The following is a 17,700-nucleotide window of genomic DNA, read 5'->3' as shown; positions in this document are numbered from 1 at the left end:
TAGGGTATACCTTACAATATATAGCACCTTGAGGAGACTGTTGTTGTGATTTGGCATAGTAAAATAAAATTTAATTGAACTGAATTAGAAAGTGTTGTTAGGACAATCGTGTGTTCACTTTTAGATCAATAGAGTGTTTTGAAAGTTAGTCATCAGGACTGTCTAGACAATATTTTCGCGTTATGTCGGTCAGAAGGAGACATAGATGTTTGTGAAATCACAAAGAGGCTTTTAGTAATCTCACAGAAACTGGATTCAACAGTTTCTCAACACTCCCTCCAGATTAGAGTGAGAGCGGTGAGGATCACATCCTGTATCTGGAATAGGTTGCTCTTTATTGTTATTATTAATTGAAAAATCAATGAAGGTCTAAATCTGCTGTCAAAATGACACTGAACAGACACAGAGTAATAAATCTGCTGTAAAACACAGAAGAAGACTCTGTTATCATTTCCAGACACTGAATGTTTATAAAGAATATGAGAAGAAAACATACAAGTCAGTTAAAAGCTCTTCTCTCAGATGTTGAGTCAGACTCAGATGATTTATTTATTTTCCGAGTTTCATTGCTTTTGGAATCTGAGATAGAGCTGCTTCCTCCCCTTTCTCTCTGCATCCATCTGGGAAGCATCACCAACATCATGCAAGACACTGAACCTTCAACGTGACCGAAAGCAGGTCAGGAAGCACAACGTTTCCTGAATGTCAGGCAAAGCTCACCCCTGGCTGAGAAACTGGATGAACAGGCAGAAAACAAAACTGGTGATTTTCTTTCAATTCTGGCTCATTATAACCACGCAAACTCAAAATCACGGAGTATCTCTCTAATTGTTATTTATTTATTCATTGGGGGAAGTTGTTTGAAAGTATTTCTCTAAATCACACAGGGGGAAATACTGAATTAAAATAAAATTAATGACAGCTGGTGACACCATGCACCATTTAGCATCGTCTTGGGATTTTAAGAGGAATGTAATTCTTCCTCATTATAAATAATCTTTATGTCTGTGAAGGTTCTCAGTCATCCAGGTCATCGTAGTCAAAGGAGCTTGCAAAGAAAAGCGTCTGGACTTCTTTAAGTTACTTGAAGACGTTTCACCTTTCATCCGAGAAGCTTCGCGGATGAGAGGTGAAACGTCTTCAAGTAACTTAAAGAACTTAAAGAACTTAAAGAAGTCCAGGCGCTTTTCTTTGCAAGCTCATTTGACTATAAATAATCTTATTTTCTTATTGTTAATGTAATTTACCTAAATGTTCTTCCTTTTGCTTTCTTTGGTATAGTAGTTGTCATATAAAGTACATCATTTTGAAGTAAAGGTGACCTCATTAAGTTTTCTTGGCATCTCTAGATTGCAAATTGAACACGAGCTGCATGTGCAAACTTTCAGATGAATCCAATCTATTCTGCGAGGCAGGGAATGTTTACAGCAACTTCCACATTTGCTTCTTTGTATGTGCAATACTTCCTTCCCTTATTCTAATCATACCCGTGTCTTGCAACAAAAGCCCACAGCTCAGGTGTTTCCTCTCTGCGCAGCTAAGGTAGCCAGGAAACTGTTCCTATGGACGGGTATGGTTTCTCTTAAACACATCCTCTTTCAGTCCAGTGTAATGCAACAGGGACTGCTGAATATATTTGTCTGTTTTATGGAAAATGCGCTCTTTCAGCAAACCCAACTATCTTATCTTTCAGCCTTTATTTGGATATTTCCAGATGGTCGGAGTCTCTTTTGAGCTGCTGTGGACAGTTCTGCTCGCATAGTAAATGATGGCTCCGCGTTTTATCCTGGCTTGAATGAGATTCAGTCCGCCCTGAGAGGCTCGCTCATTGGAGGAAATTGGATGGCCAACGTAAGCGCTCCTCTTGAATGAGAAAATAGCAGCAGGGGGAAAAAACAGGCTGAGCAACACACACGACACTGACAGCAGCCAAGCAGGGGCCACTGAAAGAGAGAAACCCGGACCCAGTCTGTTGGTGCAGCCACAAGAAGGAGCTCATTATCATTTTTGTATTATTTATTAATTTTTTTGGAGTAAACAGATTTTCGTCATCAGGATTTAAACCACGGGATTCGCGTCATTTTGAGCCGCGCGCGCATTCCTCGGCAGGATCTGCGCATCTTCAATTGCCAATTGTTTTCTGCTCTTCTTAAAGCGTCAATAGTCATGTTCGAGCAGGGACTGGCGAAGCGGTTCAGTTGAATTCCTGTCTTTCGAGAAAAAAGCAAGAAAGAAAGAAAAATGGAACAGCGGCTCGCCAAACAAGAAAGCAAAAACATGGACGCGTGTCTGAGGCGACTGAAGCAAGAGCTGGTAGGTTCAGTTGTATCTTCTTGTGTTGTTGGACCGCTCTTTTACTTTATCCGTGTGTATTTTGAGCATTTTTACCGCTTATACGCGTTTTACATTAAATATTTAACAATTTTCACATTTTAAATTTAGAAATGTCGCTTTATTGCGCGCTATGTGTCCTGAAACATTTCTACATTTCCAAGTCTAATATTCTGGAGTCTAGTTTTCAGCTCAGGGTGCATGTGTGTCTTTTTAAATCGCATTAATCTGTGTGGTCTTAAAGCTCTGAGCACACCAGAGGCATGTGTACACTTCCCTCCTCTCTGTCCACGCATCTGGGACAGATGTTTTAAGCTTAATGAGCTCGAGACGGTTTTTTCTTCTCATAAATACTCTGCGCCTGGTTATGGATTCTTGAAAGAAAGCGATTTAAGGTTCACACTATTCTTGGTGCCTTGTAGTAAATTTAATCATGTGTTGCAACAGACTGTTCGGAGCTCCAGCTCTCACAGGGGAGTGAGTGAAATTGGCAGTCACATTGAGTTTCATCACGTTTCCATGCTCTAAATGAATTTGTTAGACTCCGTTATTTAATATTTTCATGTCTCCTCTCATCTACCATGTTTGATGTGAGTGCATTTAGTCTGCCATTTCTTTCCTCTTCTTTGAAATGTGAAAACAAAATCTGTAAGCTTCACCCTCGTGCCCAAAATCATCTGGCAGTGACACACTGTAGACCCATTTTCTGAGGAGCCTTAACTGGCACAGATTTCATTTGGAATCATCTTCAAAGCAGCGACTGATTTTTTTTCCCCCCCTTTTGTCCAGCCACTGGTCTGCAGAAAGGCCTTGCGTGGCTGCATGTTTTGCAGCTTAATCTGCTCTGTGACTTCATGATTTGCTGCTCCAAATTAGCCACACGTCTGTGAAGTGGCACTTGAGATTTAAGGGGAGTTGACGTTGATGCCAGAAGGACATGTTGTGTTAGGGCTGCCACATCGCAGTTTGGTAACATAATAGAAAAAGTGTCATGCCATGCCGAGGATCAAACAGGAGAACGGGGAGCAGATGCCAGTTAAAAAGCTGAGGCAGTCTCCCCCTGCTCTCAAGACCATGTGGGATGCAATCTGTTGTTCAGAAATAAGGGGTGTCTATGCCAAGGTTGTCACTTTCCTTTCCACTGTGACTGATTTTCATCCAGTGTTCAGTGGAGAGCGGTAAAACCGGCTCTATCAGCAACACATAGATCACAAACATCTAACAGCCGACTTACAGCTGTGATGCCGAGTCAAGCGGCTCCTGGACATCTCTTGCGAATTTGTGGCTTTGAAGTCAGCAATTTTGGAGCATACCAGTTACGCATGTTTTGGAACACTTACTACAAACAGCATGACCTTAAATCATTCCAAAAACCATTTTGCATGATGTTTTGTTTTTTCCTGCTGTGTTTTCATTCATTTCCGCAGCATAAAAGCAACAGAACTCGAGCTACACAATCCATCACAATCAACATCAAGTTCGTATTCACATTTGTCATTTGTTTGCAACGCAGACTGATTTAACTGCATTATAACACTATTTACTCAAAAACAGCACAGAAATGTAGCTTTCCAATCAAACCAGATATCGCTTTCACTTAATTATAGCTTCTGTGTTTATGGTATCTATTTTCTGTTGGGAGAAGTTTAGATTTTATCCCAACCATTCAGCAGGGAGTAACTTTTCCATCTTGCCAACATTACGTCCAGTCAGAGCAGAGGCCAGTAGTAATATTTTTGCAGAGTTTACTTTTATCACATAAGTCAAAGAAATATGCCATTTCTCTTTCTCTGTGTTGGGTTGTGTTTAGCAGTATCAGCCTTTTGTGTCCGTTTTACTTTTTTTTTTTCTTACTTTCCATCTGGAATTGGAAGAAAAAAGTTGGTAAGGAGCACAAATGTCAGTTGTATGAGGGCTGAAGTTTTAAATGTCTGCTAGCTGTATGTCATATCTTATAGATATGAATGAAAATAGGCAAAAGCTGGTAGAAAAATGCATGTAAGAGCTTGAGCTCATTGTGCATGTCTTGAAAAATGGCATGCAGTGAACGTTACTGAATGGAAGGAGCAAAAATAATAGTATAGTCCCTTAAACCTTTACCTGATATATTCTAATACTCCTGACTAAAAAGTTACAATGAAACAAGAAAATCTACATAGTTGAGTTTGTTTGTGTCTGTAGCAACAAAGAAGCCTGAGTGTGGCATTCAAAGGCTATACGAAAGTCACGTGAATGCCAGCATGACTTCAGTGTTTCACGTTAGACACACTGAAACCCAAACCCTGATGTCCTGTCAGCTCTACAACAGGAGTGTGATATGAAAGTGTGGGCACTGTGTCAGCGGTTGAGGGTGTGGGTCCTTGTGGGAGGTACAGACAGGTCACACTTGAAAATTTGACCCTCAAACTTGAAAAGCTCAGGGTCTAATGTCTTCAACTGCTGACCATGTCCATCACAACAAATCCATTAAATATCAAACCTGACAGTCAGGAACATAGCACCATCTGTCCTCCTGTGTGACTCAAACTGAAAACAGTCGTTTAACTTTATTCTTTAAAAGAAATACAAGAGTCCTCTGAAATCCTGAGGATAGACAGTAATGACAACAATGAAATCATTTCAAGCCTATGCATGCATGACTCATGATTGGTGCAGCGAACAGAGAGTCATGACAAAGAAAACGTAAGCTCTTCCTGCCTACTTGATGTTGAAAATGCAAACGGTGACACGTCTTTGACTCACATTGTCTAAATGTAGGGTTCGCACCTGGTTGGCAGCGTCAGACACTAAAACATAAATCAGAGCGTTTCATATCGTCGCCGCTGAAGCCGACTTCACATGCAGCGTGCCCCCTTTTTCTCTTTCACACCTGAGGCGAATTTCAAACGTGACTGTCACCTTGGAATTCAACACCAAAGCCAGCAACCATGAAGTCATGAAATCTGAGAGAAATGCACCCGAGTGCCAAGCCTGTTGTGTCTTCTGGAAAGTTCTTTGTTACCTTTTGGGCGTTGGAGCTGAAAGCTGTACACAAAGCAGGGTTGTGGCTTAACTTTAAGCCCGTTTGTTTTGTGGCTCCCCCTGTGGCTCCCGTTCTCCAAACTGCCCTTCCTTCCCCTCGGCTAAAATTGGACCAACTCTTGGTGGCAGCTGTGGGGTTTGCGTGGTTGATCATTGTGTTTGAGACTGAGCTACAAACCTTTAACAAAGCCTGTTTATCATTATGACTCTGCACACGTAACCGGCTTTTTCATGGTTCACAGAATGGAAAATGAAATCACTGCCCAAGATATCCGATTTATTTTGGCCTTTTTTTTCTTGGATGCAGAGTGAACAAGTTAAGTTAATGCTGCTGTTGTGACCACACGTGCAATCCTGTTAGTGTAAGATCGAGTCCTGATCTCCTTACTTATACGTTCACTGGAAACAACGTGTGAGGTATAGATCGGTATTCTCTATGCTCTGACCTTTGCATTACATCTTGTCTGACACTGTTGAAGTTATATTTATAAATTTGTTCTGTTATATACAGCACTGAGGGTTCAGAACAAACCACAAATTGAAACATCTATTATCAAACAGCTGTTCATTTTAACAACAGCCGACACGTCAATATTACAATTTAAGATTTTGTTTTTCTCTGACCTCCAGATAAAAGTAACTCCAATACATTCGATCATCTTTCAGCTCTGTTTTGATCTTTACCATCTCCTGAGGGATTTGACCTTCCCCTCAGCAGCAATTAGCCTTTCTGTGTTTACTGTCTAGCCAGTAACACTGGCAGTCATTCAGTAGAGTAAGTTTATCCAAGGGCTTTGGGTCAAAAGTGGTCAAAACAAGATTTAAGAGATACTTCTCTAGATCTTCTTGATGCTTGCTCAATAATCCAGGTAAGTAAATCTCCAAAAGTTGATTCTGTTCATCTGGATGTAGCGTTTTGTGGGAGAAACGTTTCGTCACTCATCCAAGTGACTTGGATACGCTACGTCCAGATGAACAGAATCAACTTTTGGAGAATTCTCGAGATCCCCTTTCATATTACAGAAGTTATTATAAGCATTTCCAGTATTTTAAAAATGAAAATACAATATAAAAAAATACTGAAGATGAATTCCTTTAAATCAAAAAGGCATTTATGACTTGGCAATCCAATAAAGTACAAGTATAAATATCCAAAATGTTTCAAATTCCAAATTGAAAAACTGTAAATAAGCTGCACATTTTTAAATGGCTTAAAAAAACATGCATTAAAGGCTTTGCACAGCCATTCGCTTTCAGTTGAAAAATGTACTAGATGATGCACACAGAAAAAAAAACACATTTATTTTCTTTAGGAAATGCTTGTGTGATTTAGCGCTCCTTTTGATCTCAGAGGGGGGCTGAGAATTGGATGAGCACTTTCACTGCCCCCACACGAGGTGCTGACGTCAACTCCCGTGCTATCGAGCTTCTACGTGACGATTATTGCTTCCAGTGAGGAGTTCCCGCCAGGACAACAACAGATTGGGTCCCAGGCCGTCTCCAAATCTGCCAAAGATGATGATATGGATCCTAATCAGCCTACATCTCCCACGGCAGCATAAATGAGCTCTAGCAGGAAACAAGCTATTAAACCACCTCCCTTTTTTCTGAAAAGGTCATCAGGGAGTCTTTGTTGGCCAGCAGGACCTACAAACAGTTATATTTGCTCTTGACTGGTTCATTTTAAAAGTTGTGGTTCAGCTAGTTCCCCATTTTCATTTACCCCTAAGTGTTGCAGATAGTTTCGCTAAACCATAAAGAGACAGCTCTATTATCTGAGTAGCAGTGTTGGGAAGGTTACTTTTAAAATGTATTCCATTACAGATTACAGAATACATGTCCCAAAATGTATTCTGTAATGTATTCCGTTACGTTACTCAATGAGAGTAACGTATTCTGAATACTTTGGATTACTTAATATATTATCATGCTGTTTACAACTACATGAATGTACTATTGCTGTGATTTATTACTGTTACTGAAGGTCCGCGGCTCCGAACCGTAGTAAAGGGACCTCTGGCTAATACGGTGGGTTCTGTGTCGGGCTCGTAGCCGAAAACTAGCTTTACTTTGTTGTCTGGGTCAACTTTGCTAGTGAGAGACAGAGAGAGGCGTTGAAAGGCTGCTCCAACGGAACTTATTGTTTTTGGAGGAAAACACGAACACGGTGTACAGTCGAGTCTTAATAGCTTACTTACAACTGGGCTCGTCAGGCTCTCTTCTTGGCTGCAGTGGTTATTATTATATTTACATGCTTCCAGCTCCCGTTTTTGCTCGATGACAGCTCGTACTTTTCCTTTTTCTCCCTCCCTCGCTCACAGACACATAACGTGTATGGCAGTCCATTCTCCCTGCAGCACGGACTACACTGCCTATGATGCTACATTCTTTAGAGCTATACCTGTAGCATTCTGCCTGTTAGCTTAGCACAACAACAACAAAAAGGCCTCTCTCACCCAGGAAACACGCAGAGAGAGAGCGTCACCCTGTAACCATGGCAACCGTAACGCTGCCGCCTGGAACAACAGAACGTAGCTGTCAAACAAAACCCAAACAGTCCTGACCCGCCACAATATGAAACAGGGAAGTACCGCCGTGTAATCCATTTATTTCAACAAAGTAACTGTATTCTAAATACCACCTTTTTAAACGGTAACTGTAACGGAATACAGTTACTCATATTTTGTATTTTAAATACGTAACGGCGGTACATGTATTCCGTTACTCCCCAACACTGCTGAGTAGGGAGGAGAAGCAAAACATTTTCCTAAAAATGAGAACATCTTCTAAAATTAAAGTACAAGAAGGCTTTTATGTTTATCATTCACACTTTTTCGTCTCCTGAATGCGACCCGGAGGACATACGGGCCAAACAGAGTCACCACATAACCTTTTTTTTGTCAAAGAGGCATTCATTGCCATGTGCATAGTCATTTATTTCTTTCACTAAATGCTGCGCAGATTTATTGCCCTCTTTACCGTGACCTCGGGGCCATCCACAGCAGTTCAGCCACAGAGACCTTGTGTGTATCCCCCCAGACAGAGAACCCGTTCCTGTCCTTGACCCACACAGATCACCATTCATATTTAATTAGGGGTGGAGGTGGAGGAAGGGGAGTACACACTATAGATGCTGCTGCTGGTCAGCGCCTTCCAAACAGGAAGACCTTTTGGGCCTGATAACCTTGGCCTCCCCCCTTCAGCTACTAACAAACAACAACAGTGAATGGCCTGCATTTTGTAGGCAGAATAGAGCACTAGTTTGTTTTTGATTACTTGTTTGGGTTTATTTTCCTCCTAATAATCTGAATCCATGCTCTAAAAAAGTTCACTGACTTCGTTCTGCTGATGCAAGTCTGGACTTGCGTGGATGTGTGAGCTCAGTGTGTTTGCACAGCGCATTTATTTTTCCCTCCATAACTGACATGAGGTAATACCGAAACCATGATCAAGGCAGAACTTGATCTTGACAGACAGCAGAGCAGGAGCACTGATTTATTTATACTTTGTAGTATTTAATTCACTTGCATGTATATTGAATGGTTTTCTAGAAGCGTCTTCACAGTTAGAAAGATCTGACATGTGGCTCTGAAATAAAGAATCACCTATAAACTTTTTTTTAAAGCTCTTAATTAAATAGTCCACCACTTTTTAATAAGCCTCTATTCAGTATTAAATGAAGCCTGCCAGCCTTTGTTCTTAAACTCTGAAGCATTCAGCCCTTGATTGGCAATTATGTCTCCTTGGCTAACATCACTGCAGCCAGAAGAGAAAGTAGAGGGTTTAGGGGGGGATTAAATGTTTGTCTTATTTTTTTCAGATTATTCAAATTCTCAAAGAAATGCATACTTTCTTGATTAAATAAAGGGAAAAAATCAGATTTAACCAAACTTCACAAGACTGCATTAATGATTAAAGTGTTTCTGGGCAGTACAACAATTCCGTGCAGCGCCAATTTCATCCGAGTTCTTTTGTTAAATTAGATTAGACAGACATTATTTCTCATCTCTGTTTTTGTCCTTAAACCCTTAAGGTGCGCGTGTAGGTCCTCTCCGGTCTGCCAGGCCCTGGGCTGATTCACACATTGTAAAAGTGAGACATCTTAGGATTTCCGTAACATCTGTGTCTAAACAAGAAACTGCCGCAGGACAACATTTTTAAGTCACTTTTGGCATTCTGAGTAAGAAATCGGATGAGGGATGAAAAGGCTGACATATTTGGGCCATAAAGTTCAGCTTTGAAATGGCAGCGGAGTGCCTGGAGTTAGTTGGCATGTTAAAGGTAGAATAATAGGGTTTGGCTTACTGCTGTTCCCCTGTTTGTTCCCCAGAGCATAGTATGAATTATTAATATTGCCTTAGAATAGAAATGCCAGTAAACAACACTGTGTTTTTAAATAACTGTGGGGAGTGTCTGCATTTTAGGGATAATGGAAAAGTTGCACGTGAATGTTAAACTGCAGTGTTTGATGTTAGCGTGTGTAAACAGGTGCAGCTCTTTGAGTCTGCATACCTAGAAGATGATATTACAAAAGCAAATTTAATACATTAAAGCAATCCTGATCCTGGGTTAAACTTTACTGAAGGCTCCAAAAATGCAATGATAAATACATAACTCCCCTTTTGCCTCAAGTCTTGTTGACTTTTCTTGTGTAAGAAAGTAAACCATAATTGTGCACCCTTTCCCAGCCTTTCCCAGGATGCAGACAATTACAGCTAATGAAGTCAGCCATATGTGAAAGGCACAAAGACAAGAGACAACCTGATTGTGCTAATTACATGTACCTTCACTTCCTAATTTAGCGAGCCAGCGGGAAGCTCAGAGGCCTGTCATCCCCGCATGTGCATTGATAGGCCTATTATCTGATCTTTGAGGTTATTCACGCCCGCGTGCATCTACTCAGCCATATGTCGTGATAAGCCAAGTGTTTTAATGCAGAGATTTACTGCTGATGGTAAAGGATAGTGTATTGGTGTCAACGCCAGGTCACTGTGCTTCAAGTGTATGTAGACAGTCCAAATTGGATGAATGACAAACATGTAATAAACCAGTGTTTTCAATGAAGAGATTTTTTGTTTTGCTCTTTAAACTTTATGACACTGTGAGCTAATATTTCTATATATTATATATATAGAAACATTATTTTCTTTCTTTTCTATATTAGAAAAGAAAGCAAAGGAAAGTTGGTCTATTTTATATATTCATTAATAATTTAAGAACATAATATGCAGAATAGTTTGCAATAATTAAATCACTGCATCTGTGTGACTCTGTTTCTCCAAAAATGTTTTGATATGGTTAAATTTTGTAAATTCATTATTGAAGTTGTGCAAGTGCTAAATGAAAGCAGAGCAGATGTTGTCATATTTATAATCCATCCATTCATTTTCTTCTGATTATAGAGGTGGGGTACACCCTGGACAGGTCGCCAATCTGTCGCAGGCTTAACTCAGACTCACATTCACACATAGGTCCAATTTAAAATTACTGGCGGGCTCGGAGAGAACTCATGGAGACACAAAGGGCCCAGCTCCCTCTTACTGTTAGGCAACAGTGCTGACCCCCATGCCACCATGCTGCCCTGTGTTTATTCTGTGCATGAAAAATGTCTAGCACATGCACTTTTGGTGAACTTGCTCCGTTTCTGTTTGAGCAGACAGCAAAATTCCTGTGTTGCAGACATTTACAGACATGCAGAAACCATGAACTTCCTTTAAGGGTCTGCACGGTCACTGGAACTCCAACATGCTGCACTTGGACACAGTGGCGTCTAAGCTAACATGCTGATGTTCAGTAGGTTTAAATGTTAATCGCATTCGAAACGTTTTCTGAAGCTTTTAATTAACAGTGAACATACTCTATAAAGCTGAGGCTGATGTGAACAGCGTGGCGTGTTTGGTTATAAAACCAGGGCATATTAAACATTTGACATGTTGGTAGCTCTGCAAGTAATTAACTTCATCCTGTGAAGTCAATGATGTGCCAGATTTAATGACAATCAATCCAATAGTTGCTGAGACATTTCTCTAAATGTAAACATGGTGCCAGAGGAATGGCCAGGAATTGATGTCACACTTTAAAAAAGGCAAAACTTTAGCATATTTTGAGCTAGCAATTCTGACTTTTCCATACATTTCACACATTTTTATGCCTTGTGTTTTACTTTTCAAAATGTTGTCTAAGAATTTGTCACATTTGTCAATTTTCCCACATTAAAAAACCCTCATATCCCTTCTCACACAGTAATAAGAAGCTTTGATTACGATGCTGTAATGCCAACTGCACTATGCAGCAACTTTTCCCACCCAGGATCAGCATAATCACTGTTCCCTGGAGATCTAAGTATCGCAGCCTAATTTTGTTGCACGTACATCCAACCTCCTGCCCTCTGCATCCCCTTCTTATGTTCTAATGGTGTCATTCATAATTGAATCCATCAACAGTTTTCTCTTCGACATCTAAACATATGGCAAAGGATTCCTCCCCGTTTGCCCCCACCCTTTCCATCTCTGCTCATATGGCTGACTCTCACCACCCCTCTCGCTCCTTTCATTGTTATTCCGTTTCCGCCTGAGTGAGTCCCCCCATCCACCCCCCCTCACACACACACACACTGTATTTGGGGATTATAGTCTAGATGGGAAGTGGTGATTGGCTGTCACACCCAGTGGTGTCCCTCCATTGGACAGGGATACATATAGAGGCAGTCAGACTGATCCATTTGAAAGGTGAAAGACAGTGACGGGCTGACTGAGGTGCAGCCAGGAGGATCAGAACCTGCTGCTTTTTTTTAAATTTTATTTTAAGGTAAGGTGTAGGTTTTTATTACAGCTGCCTGTTTATTCTCATAGTAGCAATTTATTTTATTTGAAGGAAATATTTCCTGCAAACATATTTTACTATAAGTTAAGTTTAGTTTAAAGGTATTTGTTTTTGTTGGTTGACTAAGAGCATCTTCTATGGAAGTGTAGTCATGTTCATCTGAAGGTGTGCTCTGCAAGATTTTCACCAAAATTTCCCGTGAACTAATTCAAATTCCTTGCATGCTTCCTCGTGTCTTTTCACAGATGCTTTATTTTTCATTCGTCAATCAGTAGCATGTTATGAAACCATAGCAGAGAAACCTATAATATCTAAGACAGTTATTCAGAGGGCATGCAGTGATTCAAGAAGGCTGCAAGTTAAGACACGTGTTAGGATGCTGGCTCTGGGTTGTGTGGCTGCCTTCGGGAGAAGACAGTTAGTCCAGGTCACATGACGCAGGCTTTCAAACAGATGAGAACAGGAAGAGAGGCGGAGGAGGTTAAAAGCAGAGAGGATGATTACTGCTGCACAGAGAGTAGAACACACGAATACAATGGGCTCAGAGGAGAAAGCAGATATGATAAATCAAATGAAAGGAAGTCAAAAGGAAATTATAGATGTTTTTTTTTTTTTAAATGAAAGCAAGTGTGTTCTACAGCTGTCACTAGTTGGATTCTCTCTCATACGCTGGCCATATGGGACCCCAGCCTGTCATCCAAAACTAGGTCACATGACCACATAATTAAACAAGGTGCATACCCTAAAACCCACAAGTGAAGAGATAGAAAACAGGCTTAGTACAATAACTTATCTTTTTAATAAGCTTCTTTACCCTGCTCCATTATTCATAAGGGGGTCATCGCAGCAGATAGATCCATGTTGGATTTGGCAAATTTTTTACCACTAACTGTTAATATTTGCTGGAATGAATGACTGTCGTCATTTGCTCTTGTGCAATGAGATTTCTTTTGTCTGTGTGTGTGAAACACAAATGTAAATGTGAATACCGCTATCAGTCCTTTATCTTTATTTCTCTCTCCGTCTTTCTGCAGTTATCCATGAAAGAAGCTGGAGATGGCCTCCATGCTCAGATGAATTCAATGATGGGAGCCCTTCAGGAACTCAAGCTCCTTCAGGTCCAGACGGCACTAGAAAATCTTGACATTTCAGGGCGGCCTATTAACCGGGGAATGCCCCACACGGCTTCAACTGCTGCTGCTGAACCAGCAGCTGCAGCAGCATCAGCTTCAGGAGAGGATCAGAGCTGCTGTATCAGACAAACCGTGTCTGAGGAGCCCAGCCCGAATCACATGCCGAGTTCAAGGCAGTCTTTGGAAAGCAGAAACTCGACTAGTCTATCAGAAAACAGAAGCAGTCTGGAAACCTCATCCTCCTCCTCGTCATCCAGCCTAGAGAGCGAGAGTGAAAGAAGTCAAAGAAGTGCACGGAGCTCAAGAAATGCAAGAAGCGAAACTGACCTGGAGTCTGTACCGAGAAGGTGGTCAGGATATACTGCTCCTCAAGTGGACTTCTGTGGACCAGTTGTGGGAAATCCTCCACCAGAGGCCTACCCTAGCCATCCCCGTCCCCGTCGTGCACAGATAGTGGACCTGCCTGGAATCCTGTACAGTCTCTCAAGAGAGGGTCCTTCCTTAGATAGCGACTACTCCCAAGACAGCACAGATGACGCCAGTGACTGGACTTCTTCGCTCATGAGCCGCTGTCGCAACCGTCAACCATTAGTTCTGGGGGACAATGTATTTGCAGACCTCGTGGGCAACTGGCTAGACCTGCCTGAGGTGGACAAGGAGGAAGGAGAAGAAGAGGAAAGGGCAAAGAGGAGAGAGGAGAGAATGGATGGTGGGACAGAAAGACCAGACACCCCAGCTCACCCTCTACGCCTCAGCCGCTCACAGGAGATCTGCAAAAAGTTCTCATTCACCACAAACATCTTCAAGAAGTTCCTGCGAAGTGTCCGGCCTGACCGGGACAAGCTGCTCAAGGAGAGGCCGGGCTGGGTGGCTCCTGAGCTTCCAGAGGGTGACCTCTATAAAAGGCCGAAGAAGATGCTTCCCAAAAGTTCAAAAGGCAGCTTTTACCTGCCGTTCTGGGCGAATGGACAGCAGGGCAAAAGCAGCACATGTATGCATCTTCCAGAGACAGAGAGGAACCACCACCAACACTTGCACCAGTTTTACCAGCAGCCATTTGCAGGGATTTATTTAGACAGAAGGCAGCCAGAGACTGGTCTGGAGAAAATGCAGCCCTTGTTTGACTACAACACAGCTGTGTGGGTCTGACAGCGAGTCTCTGGCCAACAGACTGACAGTGACGCCAGATTGAGCGCGTGACAGGTGCTGTAGGATTTTGGCTGCGATAAAGGAGCGTGAATGAACGAGAGGCTTGGACACACTTATCTTCCAAAAACGAACCGCTAAATTCACACCCACATCGTGTTTCTCCTGCGACTGAGAGATTATCAGGGCAACATTTCGTCTGACAATCCAAAAACCCAAACCTCGCTTGATGCGTCCGTGTGAGTGTACGCTGCGATGCATCTGAGAAAGAATGAGACTTTTTTAGGGTTTATGCTGCAACTTTTGTATTATTCAAACTCCTTCACACGTGTGCATGTATGACTGGATTTTCATGCGCTCCTAAAAGACGGTACACCCTTCTCAGAATGTCACTATCAATTTAAATCTTTTTAACGCAGACTTTTCCCACTTCTGCTCTACAGGACACACTTCTTTGCACTTCTTTGCATCGATAAATAGCAACACCAACTGTTGAATTGCATGGTTACTGTTTTTATAAATGATGCTACAAACAGCTGTTACTGAACGCACTGCCACTATAGAGTCCTCAGCTTCCCTTTTATTTCCAAAACGGCTGTAACAACCTGGAAACTCACGACTACACGAACTCGTCTTGTTCACCTTTGCTCAGGGAGCGAATGCCACACAGGAGAAAGCACTGCCACATTCAGAATGGGTTTCCAGTCTTGCTTTAAAAGCATAACAGCAATACGGTGCATGACTAGTTCAAACTTTGTACATTAAACTTTGAGATCTGTCCCTCGTAATCAAAAATGCTGCGGTTGCTGTCATGTTGGAAGCACTCTCTTTAGTTCTCTGCTATGTAGACATGGCAAATGTTGAGTCAACCAAAGTCCTCGTGGGCTGCTATGCAGAGAGAGGAGGGGGTAAAGATGGCACAGCCAACCCCAAGTACTGACTAACTGACAGCCATCTGGTACTCAGACATTATGTAAAGTATGTTCGCCACAAGCTTAAAGATGCAAAAATGGGCTTCTTTAATCCCAGAGCTTTGTGAATTAACTATGTTATATACTGTATATATGCAGGCGAATGCATTACAGGGCTGTAACAGATATAGGACCCATAATCTGTGAAAGGTACAACAAACTGAACAGGCTAAATGTACAGAACATTGTACATATTTGTCATCAAACAGCAGCAATAAGACTCATTTACTGTAACATCCCATCGCATGATTTTCATTATTCTGCGCAGATAAATGTCACCATAACAGCTGATTGTGTAAGCATTGCTACAGCTCTTGTACTTAAACTACAAACCAGTGAGGTCATATTTAATCTACGTTATTTATTCTATTGTACCATAATAAACAGTTTCAGTATTTTTCATTTCAAGCGGAACCATAACAGTTCAAATCAAACTACACAAACTCCCTCAGGTCACAGACGACACTGCCCACTCTTGATTCGTGTTTTTTTAGTGTTATTATTATTAAGGGACCACTGATATGCAAGGACAATCTGATATTCTTAATATTAAAGGAAAAAAAACATTATTTTCACTCAGTTTTTGATGTGATACCAGACCAATAATCTTAGCCAGCAGGGATTAGGCCTCAGAGGTGGTTTTGAGTGTCTTGGCCGGTTGATCCATATGGTGCTGTCTCTGTTTTAGTAATCAGGTCAATACATATACTGCACAGTCTGAGGGTTGAACACACACAGACAGTTTCTTCTGCCAGAAAGTGCAGTCTGAGATGTCATGACACGTAGTACATATATGTAACTGTAACATTTATTTCCTCCTATTAAAGCTGTCTTCTGAGTGTAATTCTCAGCACTGTCGTTGATATTTTTCATCGAGGTTCTGCGAACCTTCAGTGGTGATCTTGTGTCATGTGCACTGTAAAACTGTCACTGACTCTTTGTAAATTAAATCTGTTTTCAGAATGAAATGCTGCTTTTGTGCATCAGTGTGTTCGTTTGTGCAACATCTCTCTCTACTGTAGAACTGACACGGAAACTAGACATGTTTGGGTAATATAATTACAGTCCATGTAAATCTTTTCTTGTAATGCTAACTAATACGTTATGACACAGTAGTTATAATATATTCAAGGCAATTAATGAAAGGGTGTGTCGCAGGAAGAGGAAACAAATGGAAGATTCAAGAGGCATTGATTTGTCCAAAACATAAAGCAAACAGCTGAAATCAAACTAATGAAAGGTAAACATGATCACGTTTACAGACATTGTGCACAAGAACACAAACCAGCTCGATCTGTAAAGACACAATAAGCAAGAATTGAAGCGGAGACAACTTGGAAACTAGATACTGCTGAAATTAATTAGGGTAATGGCACAAAATAAAAACTAAAATAGAGGACACGAGAGAAAAATGACTACCAAAATAAAAACAGGAAACCACTTCCACAAAGACAGAAAATTAACAATAAGGAAACACGGGGAGGCGAAATAAACTAAAACTCACACAATCAGATTTAAAGTAAAATTACAACTTTAACACACATAGAAACTGGACATCAAAGGTTAACAAAATGGTAAATGGCCTGTATTTGTATAGCTTTACACTACATTCAGTCATCCACCCATTCACACACTGGTGATGGCAGCTACATTGTAGCCACTGCTGCCCTGGGACAACACGTTCTCACTCCCGAACTGTAACATTTTACGCTAGGTGACAAATCGTCAACATATTACGTTTTCGGCTACCCACCACGTTCCTAAATGACGACCTCGGAAAAATGAGGAAATATGAGAACCGTATGGACTCAATCTACACATGTTCGCTCTTTTTCTTCAAATCGCTTAGAAACACGCTATTTAACATAATTAAAGTCATGGTTAAGCTCAGGAAAAAGGTTATGGTTAGGGCTAGGGATAAGGTTAGGTTTAGGGCTGGAATACAGGGCTGGAACGTCTATTACCGCGGGAGCGTCATTGCACTGGATTTCGGCCATAACCCGCCGCGTACCATAAGAACGCCGAAGGTCTCCGACAAAACGTCGGCATGTTACGCCTCGGGAGTGAGAACAGGCTGCCTGGGAACAGAGGCGAGGCTGCCGGACACTGGTGCCACCGGGCCCTCTGACCACCACCAGTAGGCAACGGGTGAAATGCCTTGCCCAAGGACACAACGACCGAGCCTGTCGGAGGCGGGGCTCGAACCGGCAACCTTCCGATAACAAGACAAACTGCCAACTCTTGAGCCACGATCGCCCCGACAAAATCTGAGAATA

General features: G+C 41.6%; 1 protein-coding gene across 1 annotated transcript; it reads left to right on the top strand.

Moving 5' to 3' along the window:
• The first annotated feature begins 1,557 nt into the window (after window positions 1-1,557).
• On the top strand, window positions 1,558-16,392 carry inka2 (inka box actin regulator 2). Its single transcript, XM_085160221.1, has 2 exons — window positions 1,558-2,313; window positions 13,209-16,392. The coding sequence occupies exons 1-2, from the start codon at window positions 2,242-2,244 to the stop codon at window positions 14,454-14,456; spliced, it is 1,320 nt and encodes a 439-aa protein (XP_085016347.1). The 5' UTR covers window positions 1,558-2,241; the 3' UTR covers window positions 14,457-16,392.
• The last annotated feature ends 1,308 nt before the right edge of the window (window positions 16,393-17,700 follow it).

This window comes from Neolamprologus multifasciatus, chromosome 5, assembly GCF_963576455.1.
Source record: "Neolamprologus multifasciatus chromosome 5, fNeoMul1.2, whole genome shotgun sequence".
NCBI lineage: Eukaryota > Metazoa > Chordata > Actinopteri > Cichliformes > Cichlidae > Neolamprologus > Neolamprologus multifasciatus.
The sequence above is the reverse complement of the archived record's forward strand: the minus strand, read 5'-3'. Positions and strand labels throughout refer to the sequence as shown.

Excerpts from the sequence above, each read along its gene's own strand:
- inka2 (XM_085160221.1), top strand. The coding sequence starts at position 2,242 with ATGGAACAGCGGCTCGCCAAACAAGAAAGCAAAAACATGGACGCGTGT. Across the intron at positions 2,314-13,208 it reads GGCGACTGAAGCAAGAGCTG|TTATCCATGAAAGAAGCTGG; the intron begins GTAGGTTCAGTT and ends GTCTTTCTGCAG.